Source organism: Aphelocoma coerulescens, chromosome 15 (assembly GCF_041296385.1).
Source record: "Aphelocoma coerulescens isolate FSJ_1873_10779 chromosome 15, UR_Acoe_1.0, whole genome shotgun sequence".
NCBI classification, from domain to species: Eukaryota; Metazoa; Chordata; class Aves; order Passeriformes; family Corvidae; genus Aphelocoma; species Aphelocoma coerulescens.
This window is the reverse complement of record NC_091029.1, coordinates 14,163,431-14,185,048: the sequence shown is the minus strand read 5'-3', so window position 1 is coordinate 14,185,048 and position 21,618 is coordinate 14,163,431. Positions and strand designations below refer to the sequence as shown.

The following is a 21,618-nucleotide window of genomic DNA, read 5'->3' as shown; positions in this document are numbered from 1 at the left end:
TTCCTCAGGGTTTCAGTTCGAACTGATACGATCAATTGTCTTTAAAGCCAGGACTGACTTTGCAGGGCTTTGTGAAGCTGGTACTGACACGTTCTGATCTCTGGCCAGACTGTATGGTAGTAACAGCATTGTACAGTGCTCAGCTCTGCAGTCTCTGCCAGGTTATCTCTGTCAGGTTGGAAACCTTAGAGTCATTTATATCTGAACTACAATCATGGCAAACTTTAATGTAGTTATTTCTACTGTGAGATACCACAGTGATAAATGAATATTTATTATTTATTTGCTCTCCAAAGTGGTAAATCACCAGCAGGGAAGTTCCCAATGCTGCCCCTGCCAGATGCCTCAGATGTGAACTGAGCAGCCCAATTCCTCATCTGACTGTACACACGGTGCCTCTTTCTGCAGGGAAGCCTGAGGTACTTCAGTAGTGTTATAATAATTTCTCCCCTTGCCATAATTCCTGTGTCTCATGCTAAGATCCCAATTCTCAGTCACATACACAATATATGTTGACTCTGGACCCATGCTGGGAGAAGACAACCGTGTCTGTCCCCAGATGAAATCAGGTGCCTGCAGGGACTCAGCCAGCAGCAGTCAGCTGATCCTGCCCCAGCAGATGTTACACCCTTCCACACTCTCAGGTTCTACACTCCCTCACCAAACCAGCGCTCCTGACGTTGCTGTAATACAGAACAAACAGGGCAGGGGGCCGTAACAAAAACAACCAGACTGAGTTTAAAGTGTCACTGTTTCAGGAGAGAAATAAGCCAGCGTGAGGTCCAGAGGCAAAGGTGCCTTCAGGGTCCTGTGGTTCTAAGGGTCCACACAGAGCAGACTGAGGCCCCAGGCACCAAGGATTCCAGCAGTTTTTCTTCTCCCCGTGTTAACTCATTGCCTCTGCAGAGTCCTCTCTCCTACAAATACACCTTACACTGCAGGGCACCGTGACACGGCTCTGTCACACGGCTGTGATGAGATGTGTCAGCAGCAGTAAACCACATCCATGGGCACCTCCAGTCTTGTGTGGAACACCTGCCCCATCCCTGGAAGTGTTCAGAGCCAGATCGCAGAGGACTTGGAGCAACCTGGTCTGGTGGAAGGTGTCCCAGGGCGTGGAACAGGATGAGTTTTATGGTCCCTTCCAACCCAAAGCAGTCTGTGATTCTGTGACCTTTGTGCTACACGAACACCTTATACCAAACTGATTGTCTAAAAAAGTAAGAATTGGCTTTTGAATCTCTGACATGACCCCTAGAGTGACAAAAAATGCAGCTTTCTGAAGTAGACAAATTTAACATGGAAGGATTAAAAAATTAAGATAAAACCTTGTAATACCCTTTTAATTTTTATACAGATCATAATCTGCACCTTTAGAAAACCCACACTGTGGCTTTGCACGTGCCCCCCCAACGTCCCGAGGCTGTCACTCACCGAGGTGATGGCGGCAGACCTGCGCGTAGAGCTTGAGCCTGGAATGATTGTCACAGTCCTCGGAGCCCCAGGGCTGGCTGAACCACTCGCTCACCAGCTCGTCCGTCAGCTTCTGCGCCACGCTCTTGCCCACCCGCATGATCCCGTCCCGCAGCACTTTGCAGATGGGCTTGTGCTGCCCAAGTCTGCACATCTGCCAGGGGAGGGAAGGACAAACACCTGTAAGGAGATGCCAACCACCCTAGGAAGTTACAGAGACTGGTTTGTGGCCTAATCCCCTCATTCTCAGCACACAGCTGGGGGGCTTCTTAATAAGTATCTTTAAAGAACAGGCTACATTTATCTGTGGGCTTGAACTGCACTCACAGCAAAACTAAGGTTACAAAGGAATCTGACCTATTGGGGAGCACATGCTAAAGAAATAAATGCTTTTATCCCCAGCCTAGCAACTGTGAGAAAGCAACAGCTTCTTTAATGTCCTCCTTGCTCTTTAGGCTTGGTTGGGCCATCACTGGGAGGCTGCAGCTCTGTTAATGCCACTGCTGCCTCCTCTGTGAAATGAATATGTACTGGCAACAAACACCCCCAAATGCCCACAGAATCCCAGTGTCACTCCAACAGCATTCTTGGACTCTGAAATTGCAGAAAGCCCTCAAAATGAAAAAAAAACCCTTCTTCAAATAGTTGTTACTTTAAACCCCATGCCCAGCGGACATGCACTGGAGCAGCAATGACACCTAAGAAGCAATAATTCAGTGTGGTCCCTCTTTCCAACCTCATATACAGCACTCAAGTCCCTGAAGAAAGTTTTGGCTCCGTCGAGCAAGGCCTCGTTTTCCGGACACACCACGATGTAGGCGACATCCCGATGGCCCCCGTAGGGGTCCAGCAGGAGCCTCTCCCAGAAGGGCAGGGAGAACGGAGAGATTGTCAGGAAGTCCTTGTCATAGCCCACCAGCAGTGTCGGGATCGGGAGAGGCTCAGGAGATTCCTCAGAGCCTTCACAGGGGAAAAAACAAATAAAGAAAAGATGTTAAAATACCTGGTTTAACTGCAGTGGGTCTCTGATGGCCCAGGATGTGGGCTCTTTTACAGGAATACTGGAAATCACTCATCCCTTGCTGTGCTGAGTGTCCTACAGGTCTATCATGGAGTGGAAATGGTTATCGAGGGTGCGCCATGCCTGATAAACCACACACTCCCAGCCCTTCTTCTTGGAAAAGATATTTAATAAAGGAGAGGGAAGATTTATATCGTACTAAAGAAATGTCATATAATCAAAGTTGTTGGCCAAAGTGGAGGGAGCTGATCCAAGCACCACTTAAACTTTCCTAGAAAGCTGCAATAAAACATCTCCCAGTGTACTCCAAGCACATGTACTGCCCTTCCCGAGGCTTCATCTCCTGGTTTTTCCTTTGTCATATCCATAACCACAGCCCAGGAGGTCCTTTTCAATCACAAGTAATAATAGGAACACACAAAATCTGACCTTCCAGCTCTTCATCCACCTCCCCTGGTTATGCAAAATTACGGATGCTTAGAGAAATTCATTCCCAGGTATATAATACTACACAAAGTTATTATAATTCTAAAAATTGCCTCCTGCCCCTCTCCATAGGATGTGCTCTGAGCACTGCTGTCCCCACAGAGAGGATTATTACCCAGTGTAACAGGGTGTCTCCCAGATACTGCCTCAGTAGAAGAAATATTGCTGAAAATGTCAAGGTAAAATATACCCAGTAGTTCCTGCAGAATATAATTCAACTTTATTAAAAAGTCAGCATCCAGTAAAGTTCACTGACTTTCCATCAAAGGCTCTGCTCTGCACTCTATGGGAATTTTGGTGTTCTTCTCTGGTAACAATTGGCAAATCCTAACTCTTCAAGTTTCAAATGCTGGAAAAATCATTAGAAGTGCTCCTGGTGGGGCACAACAGCTTTAGACAGGAACTAGAGTTACCCCCATTGTCCCAGCCCCAAGGAAAGCAGCAATACATCCATTACCAGCAGAGAGCAAAGCGTGATGGAGCTGTAGGAAAAAAATTATACCAGACTGCACTGGTTAAGCCTGCAATAAATTGCAGGCAAGAAATAGATTGAAACGCCCGTCATTATTCTGCAAACGTGCACAGACAAAACCTGGTTTGTAATTTGTGTTTTCCAGAGGTGTCACTTACAGCCAGGAGATACTGGAACTGAAACTTCTCATTAAGACTACGAGAACCTCTGTGGAGAAAGCACTCCCAGTTTTTGTGGATTTGCAGAGTTCACACAGCCCCTGTTCCCATTAGGATGTGGCTGATTTCAGCAGCTCCCTCCACTCCCATTATGTCTGTACCAGCTTGCTTTGGTCTGAGCCAGCCCCCCATTCAGGTAGGGGGGCTGAGCCTCACCCCACAGTTTCTGCTCCCTGTAAATGTTCATCACCTGGAGGGGTAAAACCTCCATCAGGGTGTCACAAAGGCCTTTTGAGGCACTTTAAAGCTCTGTGAAGAACCCCCTCATGACCCCAGGCTGTATGAACAGCCCCCTTCCTAACACATTTCCAGGAGAAAGTGCCCATTTCTAGGAAGCTGCACTCTGACTTGGCACAGAGCCCAGTGTAGGTACCATAGGTCCCCCGTCCTGCCATCTTATGGAACTGCTGCCAGGTGAGTGGTCCCTGCACGTGCTGGATGTTCTCCCAGGTCCTTCCTGTCCTCTTCTTCTGGATAGCGTCCTGGAGAAAGGGCTGCAGGGAGAGCAGCATGCGCACCACGTCCTGGGAGGAGAGCATGCTGATGTCCAGCACTGCAAGGGACAAGGAGCAGCAATCACTTCAGGGAGGGACAGCAACCCCTTGGACACGACAGATTGCTCTGCACACTGCCCATGGAATATGGACAACTCTAATTAGCTGGATGGCACTCAATGTGGTACTTGTCAAAAACACTGCTGTCACCACAGGCCTTTACACACACATTTCAGTGTCACTAGTGTCCAGCTCAGGTCACAAGATGCCAGAGCATCTTCACTATACAAACAGGTAATATTTATTTATAATTTTTCCCCCCCTTGGCACTTTTTCCCCTTTTTCCCCCTAAGTCAAACAGAGCAATTATTTTCTGCTGACTGCTTATACCCTTCTCCAAAAGCAAAAAGGGCCTCTAATTTTGCCTTCCCCCAAATACCTGAATTTGCTTCAGATTTGTGAACTTCCACAGACTCATTTCTAATTTAGGCCACGAAGTCTGAAGACAACGGGATTATTGGTACTTTGATGTAATTCACAAGCGTTCAGAAATCTACTTTATCTCTAGCATATTTTTAGTCCTATCATTTCCCACATAAAGATTACATGAGTCACAACTAAACAGATTTACAGAGGTCACAAAATATTCAGAGACAAAAGGCTCAGCTGTGCCCGTACCGTTGCTGTGAGGCCAGGAATGGACAGTGGCACTTCGGACAAGGGCTTCGTCCACCTTGCCCCCCGTGGGGTTGTCCACGTACTGCCTGCCCTGCTCCAGGGCGTTGAAACATTCCACCCAGGAGTCGTTGCTGTCGGCCTGCAGCCGGTCGTAGCTCCAGTTGATGCAGGGCAGCGTCTGGCGGTTGTTGGAGGCCATGTAATCCAAGCAGCTCAGCGATGTGAAGGGCTGCGTGTGCTGGTTCTGCAGCAGCAGCAGGAGGCTCATGGGAGGCTCCTGGCTCCTCCTGGCTCCCTCTCCCATCTGCGAGATCAAGTTGCTCTGGCAGATCATCAGTCGCCTTTCCGCAGCCTGGCCGATGTCCGAGGTCTTGCCGAAAATATCCAGCTCGTCCTCGATGAAGAGCCCGGAGTTGTAGCCAAGCTTGCGGTTCATGATGGCGCTGAAGCCGCAGGTGCAGCGGTACTGATCCTCGTTGGAGGAGTCGGGGATGTACAGCCCCACGTCGGCGCCCTTGATGTTCATGTTGCAGGCGCAGATGCAGCAGCTGTCGAAGTTCCTGTCCTTGAAGATGTTGAGCACGGAGTCGGAGAGGATCAGGGTCACGTACAGGCTGTGCGCCTCCGGGATGGGCTGCACCGTGCCCGGCTCCACCGAGTTGAGCGGCCGCGTGGTGGAGGGCGTGGAGGCGGGGGAGCCCTGGTCGGTGCTGTCGTACTTGACGGAGCCCTGGCCGCTGGCGGTGCCCCCGCCCCGGGGAGTCCTGGGCGTGCGCGGCGTGCGCGGCGTGGGCACGGAGAAGCGCGGCGTGGCCGGCGACGGCAGCACCCCCGCGCCGCTGTTGCTGGCGGGGGCCGCGCTGTTGAGCGTCACCGGCGTGCTCATCTGGGGCGTGCTCATCTGCAGGTAGTCCTGGTCCAGGCTGCCCACGCTGGGCACGTTGCTGCAGGGAAGGGATGGGAACAGAGAGCCTTTTGTCAAAGTTCATTTTTAAATACCAGGAGATGGTGAAACCTGAAGGGACTCATTGACACCGCAGTAAAGAACACTCCGCTCATAACCTTTACTCGTGGCTCTCAACAGAACTCTGAATTCTCACCACAAGCACCACTGTTTCTTATCATTATGATAAAAGGTATCACTTCACCCTCTTAAAGATTATTCTCATGGTCTAAGACTCAAATGCTCTTGAGAACAATCCCTAGGTAAATGATCAAGTTAAGATTTAGGATGTTTGCAACTTTTCTAGGGAAAAAAGAAATAGTAGCTTTTATTTTAAACACCACTATCTGTGAAGAGATACAGATTAGTGGAAATGAAAGTATTTCAGAGAGACAGAAATCTTATTTTATTTTAGAAATGACCACTTTAAATAGCTGTCACAAGTCATGCATGTGGCTCTGATACACGGTATCCCCTCATGGACACACACTGCATGTCTGATTCTATAAACACAAATCCTCATTTCGGATTACACGGTCTGCAGCACAATGGGACACGTTCCATTACAAACTCTTAGTCCAGTAAAGCTAAGAATTGTATTTTTGGGTCATCTCCATTTGTGACTGGGTTTTATTACTCTGTTTTTGTCATTTCCTGCCAAATTCAAGTGACCACAGAACAGTTTGTACATCCTATGAGATCTGTCTTTCATCTGCAAGGATTCAGTTCAAGAAACAGGTAATAAGGGGCCAATGAAAGAATAAGATCTTTACTTTTCTCTTTCCACATCACTTCTAACCTGCTTACTTTTCTTGTAATGTGTTGATTACATATTAGAATAAGGAAAGAGTGTAAGAACTCAGTAAGTCTCTCAATAAGGAAGGGGAAACGGAGATTTTTCATGTTTGTCTGTCCCCATAGTGTGTTTTGTGTGTTATTGGAAAGGACTGTCATCATTTGAATGCCTACCTATCATTAGTGACTTGAAAAGGAAAACACTGAAGACCCCTTTCCTTACAATCATTTTATTACCTTGAACTGATGTGTGTCCAACTCGAAGCAGAAGGGAAAATAATGAAGCAGGGTCTGAAGGAGTTGTGGAGCGGCAGCAGAGCGAGTGCCTCAGACTAATAAGAAAAGGTGACCTAGAAACCCTGATTGGCAATCACCACTCTGTCGGAAGCCTGCAGTAATAATCCTCACTCTAATTGGATTAGATTGAAAATGAAAGGGTTTTTTCCCCAACAAATACCTGAAATTAATAACCAGCTCAGGCCCGGTGCATCAGTTACTATTATGAAAAAACCTGAGAATTAAATTGCTCCCTAGGCACTATATCAAGGGTTTACAATTTTTTCTTTGCAATTCTTTTGAGAATACTGAAGGACCCTTTGGGGCTGAAAAAGGACTGATTTAAAGGACTTACAGACTGATTTAAAGATACAGACTGCTTCCTCTAGAAATGAAGCAGTGCAGCAGGAGACCTTTGTACTATTACTATGCTTTTTCAGAGATTTTATTAATGGTGCAAATTCTTGCTAGCTTTCAAAACCTCCAGCAATGAATTTCCTCCATAAACACTGCTCATTTCTGAGAACAGAGTGAGGAATCCAAGCTTGGAAAATGAACGTCAGTGGTTCCCTTCATGTCACAGCACTCTTCTACTTGGCATCTCCTCTTTGGGTCTCAGGAATGGTGGGACAGGACAGGACATGGACCAACATCTGTCTGATCAGCAGCTCCCCATGGCCCCGCTCAGGGACACCACAGGAGCTCCCACAGGCCCACTCAACATTTCCAGAGCCCTCAGAAGGGCAAATGCAATCTCCAGGACCAGAGATCACCAGGCTGGAGCTCAAAGTGACACAAGGGAGCCTGGCTGGAGGCTGGACATGGAAATGGGAGGGCAGAGATGTGAGAGGTTCAGTGCATTCATTTTGTTCCCCAACACTTGTGGTGTCTGTTGAATCACAGTATTTTCCTGTATCAGAAGTTGCCATTAATTCAGTACTGCATGTTCCTGTTCTTTCAAAAGCACTGCGAGTGGACACATACTGTAACACCCCTGACTGCCAAAGCCAGGCTTAAATGTTCCTGCTATCAGAAGTGTTTTGATCTCAGTCAATGACAAACCTAAAAGGTTTAAAATACATTTGCAGGTTAAAGCACTGTTAATGCAAACAACCATTTTAGTTACACCCAGCTTTAGGCATGGGCTGGACAGACTCCATTCCTCCGAGGCTGTACTCACTTGTAGCCATCTCTGATGAAAGTGGCTGCAGGTGGCAATGGAAGTTGTTCAATTTTCGGAGGAACAGCCCAAGAAGGCCTGAAGATGCAGGCATCTGGAATCTTCAGAGGTAGGAGGCACTGGCTGGGCAGGATCTTCAGTGGAGCAAACAGGGAGGAGCCCACGAAAGGTTGAAGTGATGGAACTTTGTGCACATACGAAAAATCCTGTAACACCCAAGTGACCTTGTTAAAACAATGTGGTTGGGTTGCTCTTTAGATATTTATTTTTAATTCAAATCTATTGTACTGTTTGAACTGTCTACAATTACCTTTCCCCCCCCAAATTCACTATATTTATTCATTCTACAAAGCATTCAAGAGCAGTTCCTTCAAGGAAACTCAGCTAAGGCTCCTGGTTATGCCAAGATGCTGCACAGCTTTATGGCAGGAGGTTTCACAATTGGATCAGGCTCATTTCAGACAAGCTGTGCCAAAACATCAGTAGTGCACTATGAAATTTTCACACTACCTAACTTTTAGCACCTCATTTAGGCACTTAAAAGATTGATCTTTGCAAGACTTCTGTACTGACAGTGGGGAGAGGCTGTCAGAGTGTGAGGAACCCTGAGGTGCCTTGAGGGAGCCTCTCTGAATAACCCCCACTGTGGGGGTTCACATCACTTTAGCAATAACAGTGCACACTTTGCACATGCTAATCATTACACAGAGTATTAAATACAAATATCTAAACCATCCAGCAAACACTATATTAACTATCAATGAAGTTCAGCCCAGCTGGGCTTGCAGTGACTGTCAGGTTTGCTTGCAGAGATTGATGACAAGAACTTCAGCCAGAGTTTTAGAGCTATTGCAGCTCTTTCAGGAGATCAGAACTAGTCCTTTTGAGGCACTACTGCAAAGTAAAAATCAGTAGGAAAACATTAACAGCAGTCTCAGTATTTAACATCTCATTAGAGCTTTGCATTTTTCCCTTGCACCTTGTCAAGCATTGAGGGATGAGGAATGTGTGGATTACTATCTCCAGCTGTGGAATGCTCAGCACAAGGAATCTCCTTCCATGCTCTCAGAATGATCAGCAATGGGTTTAGTGCTTGTTTCCCCCACTGGTGTGTATGAGCAGGTGTGACACACTCAGAAGCCAGTCAACTGTGCTGTTGGAAATGTTCTCAGGCAGAATTAAAATAAGTATTTTAATACTCCTATAATGGTTGGTGAGGGAGATTAAAATATCTTTGGTATCAATGATGCCCTGAAATCTGCTCCTGCTCAAAAACCTTCAGCTCAACAAATTCCAAGACAGACTTCTTTTCCAGGCCCAACTTATCCTGTTCTTAAGCAAACAATTTACTGCACAAGCCGAAGAGAAAAACCAGCAAGGTTTGTGGCAAGGCAAAATCTTACAAACCCTATAAAAAACTTATTTCAGACTCCTGTAATGGCATAAAAACTTGTGGATGCACCAACTCAAGGCAGGAAATGGAGACTGCCCTGGAGCACACACTGAGAAGCTGTCTCTTGCCAAGGTGCCTCCCAGTGAGAGCTCAGGGAGGAAGGAAGGAGAGATCTGGCAGTACCGAGGCAGACTTGCCCCATGTCCTGGTGTCCAGGAGGGTTCTGCCTTCAGGAGGGACACTGGGAATTCCCTCCCACCTCTGCAAAGCCCCTTTCTCCACAGACCTGCTGGGACAAGCTCCTTGCCAGCTCAGCCCTTGGCAGGGAAATGAGCTGGGAGTGCCGGGGTCTGACTGGACACACTGGACTGGCACCAAAACATGGGAGCACAACCCTGGAATGCTGTCCCACAGGCTGTCCTGCTTCCTGACAGGGACAGGAATTCCTTCCTCTCCCAGGGACAAAACTGAAAGTTCCTGTGGAAGAAGTCACCCTGTGGGATTTGCCAGGGCTTCCCTTGCAGTCTGCCTGAGGGATGCTATTCCTGCTGCCAGGAAAATATCCTACTTCACAGCTAACCACATCATTTACACTGAACAAAGGCATCCATCAGTATCCTCACACCAACACAGCCACTTCTTGTCCATGTCCAAGCGTGTCCCTGGCTCAGCAATGCAGACCCCTAAAAATCAGCGTTCAGTTAATTCCAACATGGGCACAAAGGAGAGGGAAGGAGGTGGTGCTGGGGAGAAAGATGGCTGCTGAAATAGAAGGAACAGGCTGTGGCACATGAGGGACAGGTGGGTCTGAAGGAGAAAAATAGGCTACAAAATCAAGGGCTGGGGACTACCAGGAAGCCAGAGTTAGAGTGGGCATCTCCCTTGCTATTCCCCATGTACAGAGCAGCTTGCTGCAGAACAAGGTGCTGTGCATTTCCACACAAAAAGTGCACTTTTTATTAAAAAACCCCTCAGGCTGTATGCATGGAAATATGGCAACAATACCTTCTGGCAAAAGTGCCGAAAGGCAGCCCCAGAAGTTCAGGGATGCAGGATACACACAGGCAGGATGGTGTTGCCCTGCTCCTACCCTGTGATGGAACAATGACACAACCAATGTACACCAGTGCTGATGCTGGGTCCCTCCATGGGATGCTATGGAGAAATGGCCACACTGGGATGTCACGAGAACCCAGAGTCCCCAGCCACGAACAGCTCTTACTGAGACACTACAGGACTCGAGAGAGGAGAACTAGGTGACATTACCTGACCTGTGTTATACAGAAAGTCAGATAAGAATGGTCCCATCTGGCCTTAAAACTTGTGAAGTAACATCAGCTGAAGAAGAAACAGAGCAAGTTCAACCCCTGGGCTTTCTCAGAGAGTTTCAACCCTAACCAAAAAAGGAACATTTCAGAGAGATAAAGGCAGCCTTTCTACATGCACCACTTTATCCCACTGTGTGCCCAGCTTGGCAGCAGGGAGGGGGGCACAGCGAAGGTGCCACAGAGAAATTATCTGAAGAAATGCATCAATTAACAGCTCCTTAGGCAGGAGTGTGGTGTTTTTCCATACATGTACATTCTCTCTGTTCGGCACAGGGCTCGTTTCACAGACAATACTGTTTGTTTCCTGAGAACACCCAGAACCATTACAAACACAAGATTACTAGAAGAAAAATGCCTACAGTTAAAATCAGGGAAACAATTAAAAAGCTCTTTTACTGGAGAAGAATATTTTTCCAACTTCAGCCTGACAGGTTCTTTACATGGGTCCAGCTCACGTTTGTTAGCTGCTACACACACTACATGGGACTCGTTTATAAAAATCAAAGTGTGCATAGAGGAGTTTGTAAAAATCCCACATTTCTGGTATGTTACCTTAATTTCTTCAGGTTTAGGGCTACCTAATCCATCTTCCACCTCCATTTTAAACTCAGCCAGCTGTGTTGGAACCATGTTGACCATAGGGCTCTCCATCATTCCCAAGGCAGTCACAGTCTCTGAACTTATTCCATCTTTGTAACTCATCACTGGGGAGAAGGCAGGGTGCTGTTCCAAAGAGGGTGGTGTTGGAAACATCCTTTGGAGATCTGCCACAGCTGAATAGGATGAAACAACACAGTTAATCATTAAAATAAAAATTCTCAAGGAAATTCAATAAAACAGAAGAGACCAACTCAATGCGAGCTCTTACTTCATCAGTTAAAAACTAGCAAAGCTCCTCCAGACTTACTGGGGTTCTGACAGCAGTGTAAGTCTAGACCAAAAGTTAACTCCTAGGGATAAATTCCCCAAATTCCTAGGGATACTCTGCAAGGTTATTGTTCAGCAGAAACAACAACCTGGTAGACAGACAAACAAATGTACAGTTTACCAGCAACTAATAAATCCTTCCTAACTGGAGAGATGAATTGACATTAATGCCAAGCTCACCCCAGTGACTGCTTCTCAGGAGTCTCAGAGGAGTTTCCTCCCTTTGCCAGAGCTGACACTGAGCCCCAAAACCGGAGGCCTTTGGAATTCATGTGCCCTGAGCTGGATTTCTCCACTCAGTCACTGTAGCCTCATTTGGTCCATGGCAACACAGCTCCTGCCACAAACACGGGCAGTCCTGCCTAGGAACAGACTGCCAGGCAGCCTGAAGTTCCAGTGCCAGAGAAGCCACAAAATTATCATTTTGCATCACAAGACATTAAGCCAGGAAAATCCCTGACTTCTCAGGAAATGAATGTAATGGAATTATCCATTGGCTGTTTTTCTTCTTTAAGCAGAACAACCAACCCTGACAGAGATGCCCCATGCACTGTAATGCAATCAAACACAAATCACACCAAGTCCTGCATGTTCTCCCCACTTCCATTCTGCTTCCTTCCAGGTACACCCTATTTATTTTGTGTCACATTCAGCATAAATGCTCTATTTTCCTGACTTGAATTAGGACTAATCCACTCTGAACAAAACCATCACTGGTGAACCACTGTAATTAGAGAAGGGTGAATTCCATCAAGTGTCTCCTCTTAGATACTTTCTCTGACAGATTTAATGCCCAATCCCATTTCCACACCCAAGCTGACGGGACACAGGGACACTCTTGTGCTCGGTAACATCTGCAGCCTAAAGATGATGGAAAATTCATAAATCAATATGGATGGATTTCTGACTGGTAAACACCATGTTGTGGAAATCCAAACAGGTAAGAAGAAGTACTGTTCTCAAAAACTAACAGAAAAATGCAGAAATAAGTGATGGGATTACAACTGTATATGGATGGTGAGTACCTGCACTAACAGAACATTTGTGTAGGATGCTGCAGCCTCAGGATGTGTCTCCACTCTGCCTTAACAGAGCCAGCCCTGCATGTGATGCTTTTGTGCTCAGAGATGACACGGCCAGGCAACTCTTTAGACAAAGTGAAACAAATAGGGGAAATCCTCTCAAAATGCAGTTCTTTTGGTAATAACTATCCAAGCTGAACCCAAAGTCCTTCACAATCTGGAGCAGCAGAGTAAACAATGGGCTATGAATTATTCCCACTCCGTCTATATTCTTTCCTCCACTCTTTCAGTATTTGAATTTAAGACCTTAGTCTTGTCCTGATACAGGATGAATCAGTGCTGACAGCAGGTTCAGCAGAATGGAAGAAATTCTTTTCCACCAACCTTAGTATAAAATACAGTGTTCAGGCTGGCAGCTGGATTGGCTCCCTGTTTCTCAGCAGAGAGAGGTGCTTTAGGCACTGGAGAGGGGACAGGGAGGAAGGTGAAAATGAAGGGTGGCCAGTAGGAATTTATGATGCTGTACAAGGCACTTCAGCTCCCCACAGACACTGCTCTGCCTCGACAGCTGGTGCAAGGCCACAGCTACAAGTGGAGTGTATCTGTTTAACTTCACACTACATCATTTTCTCACCTCCAGCTCACTCCACTTAGCAAAATTCTGCAGTGCAGATTCATAAAAAAGTTTAATTACAAAAAATCCCCCAACCCTACAGCAACAGGCAACTATCATCATTCATTTTCATGTGTGTCATGCTTGAAAAAGCTTTGCATATTTTAAAAAGCTATGGATCAACTAAACCTGTCAAAATCCAATCTCTGTATACTTCAGACTTCTACATTTGAGTAAATCAGCACAGCTTTTATGGGTCCATAAAACTCTGACTCATCTCCTTCAGACTGGTTTTTTTCTTCACCTCAATTTGTTCTCATTACCAGCTGAAGTTAATGAGAAGGCATTAAAGAATGATTTGCAGAGAGATTGGATTTCTGCTTATAGTGGCCACAGAAATCAAACACTCTTCCTTCTCACCACTAAGTAATTTTTCATTTGATTCGTTACTGTTATACCAAAAATTCTCACGTTCCTCCTGTCCCACAAACACAGACACATTTCTCCTTCATCTCAAGAGAATGCCACCTATACCACAATAGAATCAGAGATCTGTTCAGGCTGGAAAAGCCCTCTGAGATCACTCAGTCCAACCACTCCCAGCACTGCCAAGGCCACCATTGCCCCATGTCCCCAGGGGCCACATCCACACCCCAGGGATGGGGATTCCAGCACTGCCCTGGGCAGCTGTGCCAGGGCTGGACAGCCCTTTCTGTGAAGGAATTTTCCCAATATCCACCCTGCCCCTCCCCAGCCCAGCCTGAGGCCGTTCCCACTCCTCCTGTCCCTGTTCCCTGGGAGCAGAGCCCGACCCCCCCCGGCTGCCCCCTCCTGTCAGGTGCAAGAAACGCAGCAGAGCACACAAACCTCAGTCGTCATTCCCAACAGCTGTTGGCACAGTCCTTAGAAAAAAGCCCTATTATTTTAATCTAATTTCATCAGTTTCCTGCACTCCCATAACCTCCCTTGTCCATGTGCAGGGCCTGTACAAGCATCACTGCCACAACCACCTGTAAAAGGTCTACACCGTGCCTCCAGTTAGAACCCAGCCCTTTGATTTAATCATGCACTTCCACATCCAGATTAAACCCTGAAGGTGATTTTAGTTTTAATTTGTCAAATGGTTGATGCAATTTTTTTCTAAGACAGGTTGCAATTTTCTTCTAAGACAGGTTGCACCATCATGGCCAATTGGTAAGCCATGGTTTTAAATTCTTTGATTTCATTAAGTAGAAGGATTTATACTTAAAGACGGATGTGGTAATGGTGTAAGTGCCCAATAGCGAGCTGAGAAGAGAGGGGGGAGCTTCCAAAGAAAGATTTGTAACAAACCCATCCCACAGTTCCAGACTAAGACAACAATGCCGACAGAAGAGCACCTCAAATCTCGGTAGGCTCACTAAAAATCCGTGTCTGTATTGCCACTGTCCTCATTAAAGCCTGGCAGCTCCAGCACAGGTGCACCCTCCGTGAGCCCCGCGCCACTGCAGGGCTGGCACAGCGAGGCCTGTGCGCGGGGCAGGGCCGAGCTGTGCCCAGTGAAGGAAGCCCTGGTACTCACTGGGAGGGTAGGGAACCGCGGTCCGGCCGTCCTTGCCCAGCGGCCGCTCCTCGGAGCCCGCTGCCAGCAGCTTGGAGGAGCGCAGGGCTGGGGACACGGCCTGCAAACCAAACACTGCAGTTAGCACAGACTCTGGCACCTCGCAGGGGCACTGCACTCCAAAGAGAACGGCTGCTTTTCTGCTCTCCCACCCACTGCCCCCCAAGGAGTCTGGATTTTTCCCCCCTCTTTCAACACTAAAACAAAAGAAAAATATTTGCCTGTCTATATATCCCCTCATAAATTGATGCATACATGTAACTATGTACTTTTATATTTCTATACACAACAAATTATATTCAAAATTTTATCACAAGCCCTGAGCTTGAAATGCCTGTGACTGCTCTACTTGTTTCCATCTATGGATTACTCCAAGGTAAGAATGGGAATACGACACTGCGAGTAAGCCCAACACATGCAAATGTTAAGACAGGAAAAACATTAGGGCTGTCCAGGCCAACTTCAGAGAAGAAAGTAATTTTTTATTTTGACAGAACAGTCCTCTGGTAGATTTGCATATTAACTGTGGCATCTGAAGTGCAGTTTGTGTGGAACCACAGCAAGGAAACTGGTGCACTTGTAAAGTCCTGCCAAGAAAAAGGCATTAGGCTTTTAAACACCCTTATCTACTACTAACAGTCACTTTAGGACACCTTCTGTATCATTATGGCCATATTAGATTATGCTTAAAGATAGTGACTATTCAAATCTTTGCCTTCCCTGGCAGTTTCCCCCTCTCATAACTGATACAAATCTGCATTTCCTTTTGTATTTCCTAACATGCAGCAACTATTTCTCTTTGCACTGAAATAAAGTGCTTGGAAGAATGAATGGGAATATGCTGTAAGGCTGAATTTATTTCTCTTTGGGCAGGTTCTCAGACAAGGTAAAAGAACTAATCACCAGTTAATAAAACTTGGATCTTTTCCACAACTTTCTAACACAAAATTCTGACAGAAGTCAGGACACAGAACTAGGTATAATGGATTTATAAAGCAACTGCATGGCTCTCCCTCTGGAAGCTCCTTACAGCCTGTCCATGCAGGACAGATCTCCTGAAGGATCTCTCTCTTTGCCAGCAATCCTTCCTAGCTAAAATCCAAGCCTGCCTACCTGGAAACCCTCTCTCCCATCTATTAGGGATAATCATTCCCAGCAGGATTCCTGGTTTCTGGCCTAGAGGATACTCAGTCCCACAGAGACTCACCCCAAGCTCATCCTCATCGGAGTTGTCGAAGATGTTGTCGAGGTCGTGCAGGGATGGGGCCAGGTCGGTGACCTGGGTGAGGCTGCCGGAGCCGGCCCTGCCGGCAGCGCCGTCCTGCCGCGGGTCTGGCAGCCGGGAACGGGAAACAAACGGGGGCACCGTCAGCACCAGGGCAGCACAGCCGGGGACACAGCAGCACCTCTGCCAGCAGCACTGAGCTCCTCTGCTGTGCTGGAGCCTTGCAGGCTGCTCAGCAACCACCGAGGGGCAGCCGGGAAACAAGGAAGGAGCTGCTGCTGGTTTAATATGCTGAGATATATATACATATAATTGTTTTTATAAGAAAGACAAGGAAAATCAAGTTTTTGCCAGTTTGGGAGCTGGCTGTTGCTCTGATGTTACAGACAAAAGTTCGGATGTGATTTTTCCCTCAAGATGTTATGGCATATGGGTATTTTTGCTTTGCAGACCCAATCTAAGAGATTTAACTCACCAGTCTTAGGAGCAGAACTGAAAATGGACATGGCATCTTTTCCATCAGGAACTGGTGTGGAATGGCCTGTTGGGGGGATTTCCTTGGTACCAATCACATCTTCTGACTACACAAAAAATTAAAGAGATTTCATGGATATGAATTTAAGCTATGCAAGAACAAATGTTTTCCTACATCCAGCCAAACCTAAGGGTCTGAGTTAAATGTAAGATTTACAAAGGATTCCATGGACATCATTCAGCTCTGATAGCCAGTCCAGGTAATTAACCACCTCAAAATCTCCAGGTAAAAATATCTTTTGAAATGTTTGTTTGCACAGCCAGACACTGAAACGGCTCCTTAAAGGATAAGATCATAAGGAGCATCATGCAGGTGTCAAAAAAAAAAAAAAAAATTATATGAAAATATAAATGTAAATATAAATATAAATGTGTATATGTCTGATTTCGTTCTGTGGAACAGGCTTGTGTTTTCCAGAGAGCTGTACAGCAAACGCTGTGCTACAAGATAAATCCCACAAGAACATTAATGCCAGAGACTCTGGATTTACACCTTACCTTGTTCTTTTTCAAAGGATCTTTCTCAGCCCCAAGTTTGCATTTTTTATTGACAGTGAAGCTGTACTTGATGTCTCCATCTTCGAAGGTGTAAGGATCACTGGCGTCTCCCCAGCCTTCTCCAGGGGGTTGTAGTAGAGGCAAGGGGTCAAGATAGTTCAGGGTCTGCACTGGTTTCTGTTCTTCCAAAATTTTAAACCGTTTATTAGGTTGTGCTAAGAGCCTGAAGTGAAAATAAACAAGCGAAGCCACCATGAAACAAAACCAGCATGATGTGTAGCCGTCACACAAACACAGCCCATGGCTCACTCCATCCCCCTTAATCAAGCAGAAATGTTTTTTTCCTCAAATAAAGGATGTATTGGCTACATTTAGTATTAAATACCTTACTGTATTAAGACCTACTTTGGGACAATGAAAGAAGAATCAATTTTGTCACTATGTAAACAAAAGCATTTTCCAGCCTTCCCAGGCTGTATTTTTCAGGCTGAAACCCTTTTCAGCCGAGCAAACTCTATTGTAATTACCAAAGCAAATATTCTTTTAACTCAATAACTCTTCCTCAATTAATTTTTGCTTAAACATTTTCATTAACCACTCTCTCTGGTGCATTTTTTAAAATGCATTATCAGAATGTTAGAGTAATTTTTAGGCTAGCATAAAATACAAAAATAGGTCACAAAGAGATTGATCAGTTCTTGTAGTGTCCAACAGAAAGCCAGATATGGAACAATAAAGCATCTGTAATAGTGTGTTTCTATTTAAGTACCTGGTATTCTCTCCGGCATCTGTGATGGGGAAGTGAAGCCTTGGCCTTTTTCATTTGAAAACTAGAAATTAGAGTTTGGTGATGATTAAAACCCACCACCCCCCTGCTCGGTGTGCGCTCTCACCTTTTCAGAGCAGTGCTGTCGGGGTTGATCTCCATCCTGCCATCATACCTCTCACACGGCAGCTCCGGCGGCCGGAACTCGGGGTCGTCGCTCGAAGGGACACTGTAGGTCCTCCACATGTCCACGGCCTCGTTGCTCTGAGTTATGCCACAGTACAAGGCTGTCTCACTGACCTCTCCCATCAGAGGTAACCTCTGGCCCACCAGGACTGTCCTGTCATCTAAGCTGGGCAGTGGCTGCAGCTCCAGCCCGCCACTGTAGAGTGCTGGGTTCACAGGAACGGAAGGGGCGTCCAGGTTCTCCGCCTCCTGACCTCTGGGCTGGGGGCTCAGGGTGGGAGGCAGAGGGGAAGTAGGGGAATGGGGTGAATCCATAGGATTCATATTAATTTGCTTGCTTGGATTTCTAGCAGGTAGCGAGAGGGCCTTCTCATATTTCCTGGAATTCGGGACTTCCAAAGCGGACTCCATCCCGGCCAGTCCCAGCTTCTGCCCGGACGTGTCCTGCTCCATGCATAGCTCTTCAGTCACCGAGGGCCGATGGTGAAATGGCATCAGGGGCCTTTTTTGCAGTTTCTCTCCCTTGTCCTGCCTCTCGGTGGTTTTGTGCTTTGAGGAGGCAGGAGGGGGCAGTGCCGAGGCCGCCGCTGTGCCCACGCCGAAGCCGGGCTGGGGCAGCGTGGGGGGCCGGCCCGAGGCACCGGCGCAGCGCTGCTTGAACACCTTGTGCCTGGAAAAGGAGCAGAAACCACTCACTGCATGGGCAGGGCAGTTCCCTGAGCCCAGGGGAAAGCCAAACCCAAAGAGCAGCACTGAGAAACCTCCTGTCTGCTCCTGATCTTTTAACAGACTTTTAATTTCTGCCTGATGAAGTTTGAATAAATATTTTTAAATATTCAAAACAAAATAATGCAGTAACATACAATCTTATTACTGGCTTCATATGGCTTTTCTGACTTTGCATCCAGCATCTTTGAGACAGGGAAGCACAGGATTGAACTTCAGCGTCTCAGGTACTGCTAAACAGTATTTTCATCATACTGGTGATGGTTCCCAAGGATGTGACAACAGGGAAATAACCCTGCCCATACATTTATTGGTCTTTTTTGTTTTTCAGGGTTTTTTTTGTTTAGCTGTTTATTTGATTTTATTAAGCTAAACAGAAATTGAAAGATGTGTTTGTGCTTAACATTGAAACCTGTTTAAAAATAAACATCATTTCAAAATGAATCACTCCATCCCTATTTTATGAACAACAAAAGGACAACAAAAGCCTATTTCAGAACATGTAATGTGCTTTTTACTTGAAAAGATAACCTACATGATCACCAGTGAAGTGGATTAGATTGGAGACACCCAACCCTGTCTAAGGGTGCAAACACGTCTTGTGCTTGCTGCCCCTGTTCCATGGAAGCACCCGCGCTGTGGGGCTATCCCAGCGATCCGTGGGGCTATCCCAGCGATCCGTGGGGCTATCCCAGCGATCCGTGGGGCTATCCCAGCGATCCGTGGGGCTTTGCTGTTCCCAGGACACGCTGCAGATTCCCTGCAGCAGCAGATGGTCTGTGGCTGCAATCACCCTAATGTGGAGCTAATGCCCTGGTAACTGGGGATTTGCCTTAAGCATGTTCTTGTAACATTTCATTGCCTTAATTCTCCATCATTCACCGTATTTTAACTGCAGAGAATTATTTCAGACATTCTGTTCCTCACACACCAAGATGGGGCTGCAGGAGACTGAATTTGATGCTGAGTACCAGACAGCCCTTTGAGACTCCAGTTCCAAGATCATATCTTGACATTTATCCAGTACAGGGAATGGGCACAGAAATGACTAAAACAATTTCGATATGAGAGTAGCTGCTCAGGTTCTGCAGCTACACAGAAAGTACTTATTGCTGTTTGAAATCAGGTACTGCCTTCATTTTAAGGATGATGTTTCCATTTCCCAGCTGCTGTGCTCACCAACTCCAGTTGGTGAGTTATGATGCAGTTATCACTGGAGGGATGAACAGAAAGTGTGAAATTGCAAGTGCAGCTGAACCTATCCATAAAATCAGGCTCCCACTGCCCACTATTGATTCCCCATGCTTTCCAGGCAGAGCTGGACCTCAGTTTTCCACAGGAAACACTTGGCATTCTAACACAACATTGATCTGTTCCACATTCTTGAGTATATAAATACAATGTGTATAATCAGGGGGGAAGAGCTGCAGAAAGCACCTCTCACTTGAGATAGAGCAGGGAGTCTCCAGGCTGAATCTTCCACCCTTGCAGGATGCACAACCCCTTCATCTCTTCCTCTGACTACACAAAGAAGAACTGCATGCTTAAGGAATAACTTCCTTTGGTAAAGATGCTTTTTATCACCCATCTTACAAGGAGATGGTGACCTTGGGAATCAAGAATTTCAGGAGAAGCATTTCACAGGACTATTTCACTGCAAACTGGGGTTTTTTTCTCTAGCCCTGTAACATCTCTCTGATAATTGTAAGAATGGCTCAACAGAATTGGTGATGATGGTTTGCCTTTCCTGAGTGAGGAGTTCTGGAATTCTAACCACTCACCAAAGATGACAGATAATTTAATAACTTCCTAAAGCGTTTGTGTGAGTGAGCTGTGAATTCTTTCTGATCCAGTGACAGTGGCTGACCAGGCTGCAAAGGTTTAATATTCTCTTGGGTGGGTTTTGTGCCATGGCAGATTGACCAGAGGCACGTGAAGTGATCTGTAGGGATGTTTTCCCTCTTCCTCCAAATATCAGGATGCTCACAAACTTGGGCAGATCCTGCCCTCTTTACCACAAGCCTTAACCACTTAACCAAGGGTTATGGCTGTGAAAAGCTGCAGGATGAGTTCATTGTGAATGGGAACTGTTGGAGTGATCCTGGCCCCAATACCATCATTTTCCCACTTGGATTGACTCCTGCAAGTGACAGTGGGCTGAGATGCAGATTCATCCCCCAAATGTGACCACAGGTTTGATATTATAATTTCCTCTTGTCTCAGCTAAAGCCTAACTCCCTCCTGCACGTGTACCTCTGTCTGAATTAAACAGGGCTCTCCCAGTATGACAAATGTTTATTCTCTTCAAAGCTCACCTGGAACAAGAACAACTGACTCTTTGGACTGGATCCACAAAATCCCATGAAACGCTATTGTTAGGAACTTCCTCTTCCAAATTTGCAGCTGTAATTTGATTCCTCCTGAAGAAGAGAAAAATATTTTAGTAATCACCACCTTTTGTAAAACAAAATTTTAAAAATGTACATGCATAAATTCATGTATGTTCCCCTCAGATAAATTCCTTCCTTCTACCTGACCTTTGAAATAGACAGCAGATCCCTGTACTACTCCTTAAATTTACAGTTTGATTTATGTAGGAGGAAGGTCCCAGCTCTGCATCAGATAAGTCTGTCTGGAGTCTGAGCACAAGAAACAAGGGGAAAGCCATTTAAACTGATTCTGGAAATCAGTCTGACATACCCAATGAGGAAAGTGCATGGAAATAAGGAAGAATAAATATTTCAGGGCTCACCATGCCATGATA

At 46.2% G+C, this 21,618-nt stretch overlaps 1 protein-coding gene across 3 annotated transcripts in view; it reads right to left on the bottom strand.

Annotated features, from left to right (window-relative positions):
• MED13L (mediator complex subunit 13L) overlaps window positions 1-21,618 on the bottom strand; it is a 212,344-nt gene that overhangs the window by 18,592 nt on the left and 172,134 nt on the right. For all 3 annotated transcript variants that reach the window (XM_069030806.1, XM_069030807.1, XM_069030808.1), the window contains 12 exons: window positions 21,170-21,274; window positions 18,070-18,798; window positions 17,177-17,399; window positions 16,620-16,725; window positions 16,127-16,251; window positions 14,881-14,980; window positions 11,310-11,530; window positions 8,037-8,242; window positions 4,843-5,786; window positions 4,044-4,223; window positions 2,210-2,433; window positions 1,435-1,627 (listed from right to left, as the gene is read on the bottom strand). In XM_069030806.1, coding sequence (XP_068886907.1) covers window positions 1,435-1,627; window positions 2,210-2,433; window positions 4,044-4,223; window positions 4,843-5,786; window positions 8,037-8,242; window positions 11,310-11,530; window positions 14,881-14,980; window positions 16,127-16,251; window positions 16,620-16,725; window positions 17,177-17,399; window positions 18,070-18,798; window positions 21,170-21,274 — 3,356 coding nt within the window. The remainder of the gene's footprint in view (window positions 1-1,434; window positions 1,628-2,209; window positions 2,434-4,043; window positions 4,224-4,842; window positions 5,787-8,036; window positions 8,243-11,309; window positions 11,531-14,880; window positions 14,981-16,126; window positions 16,252-16,619; window positions 16,726-17,176; window positions 17,400-18,069; window positions 18,799-21,169; window positions 21,275-21,618) is intronic.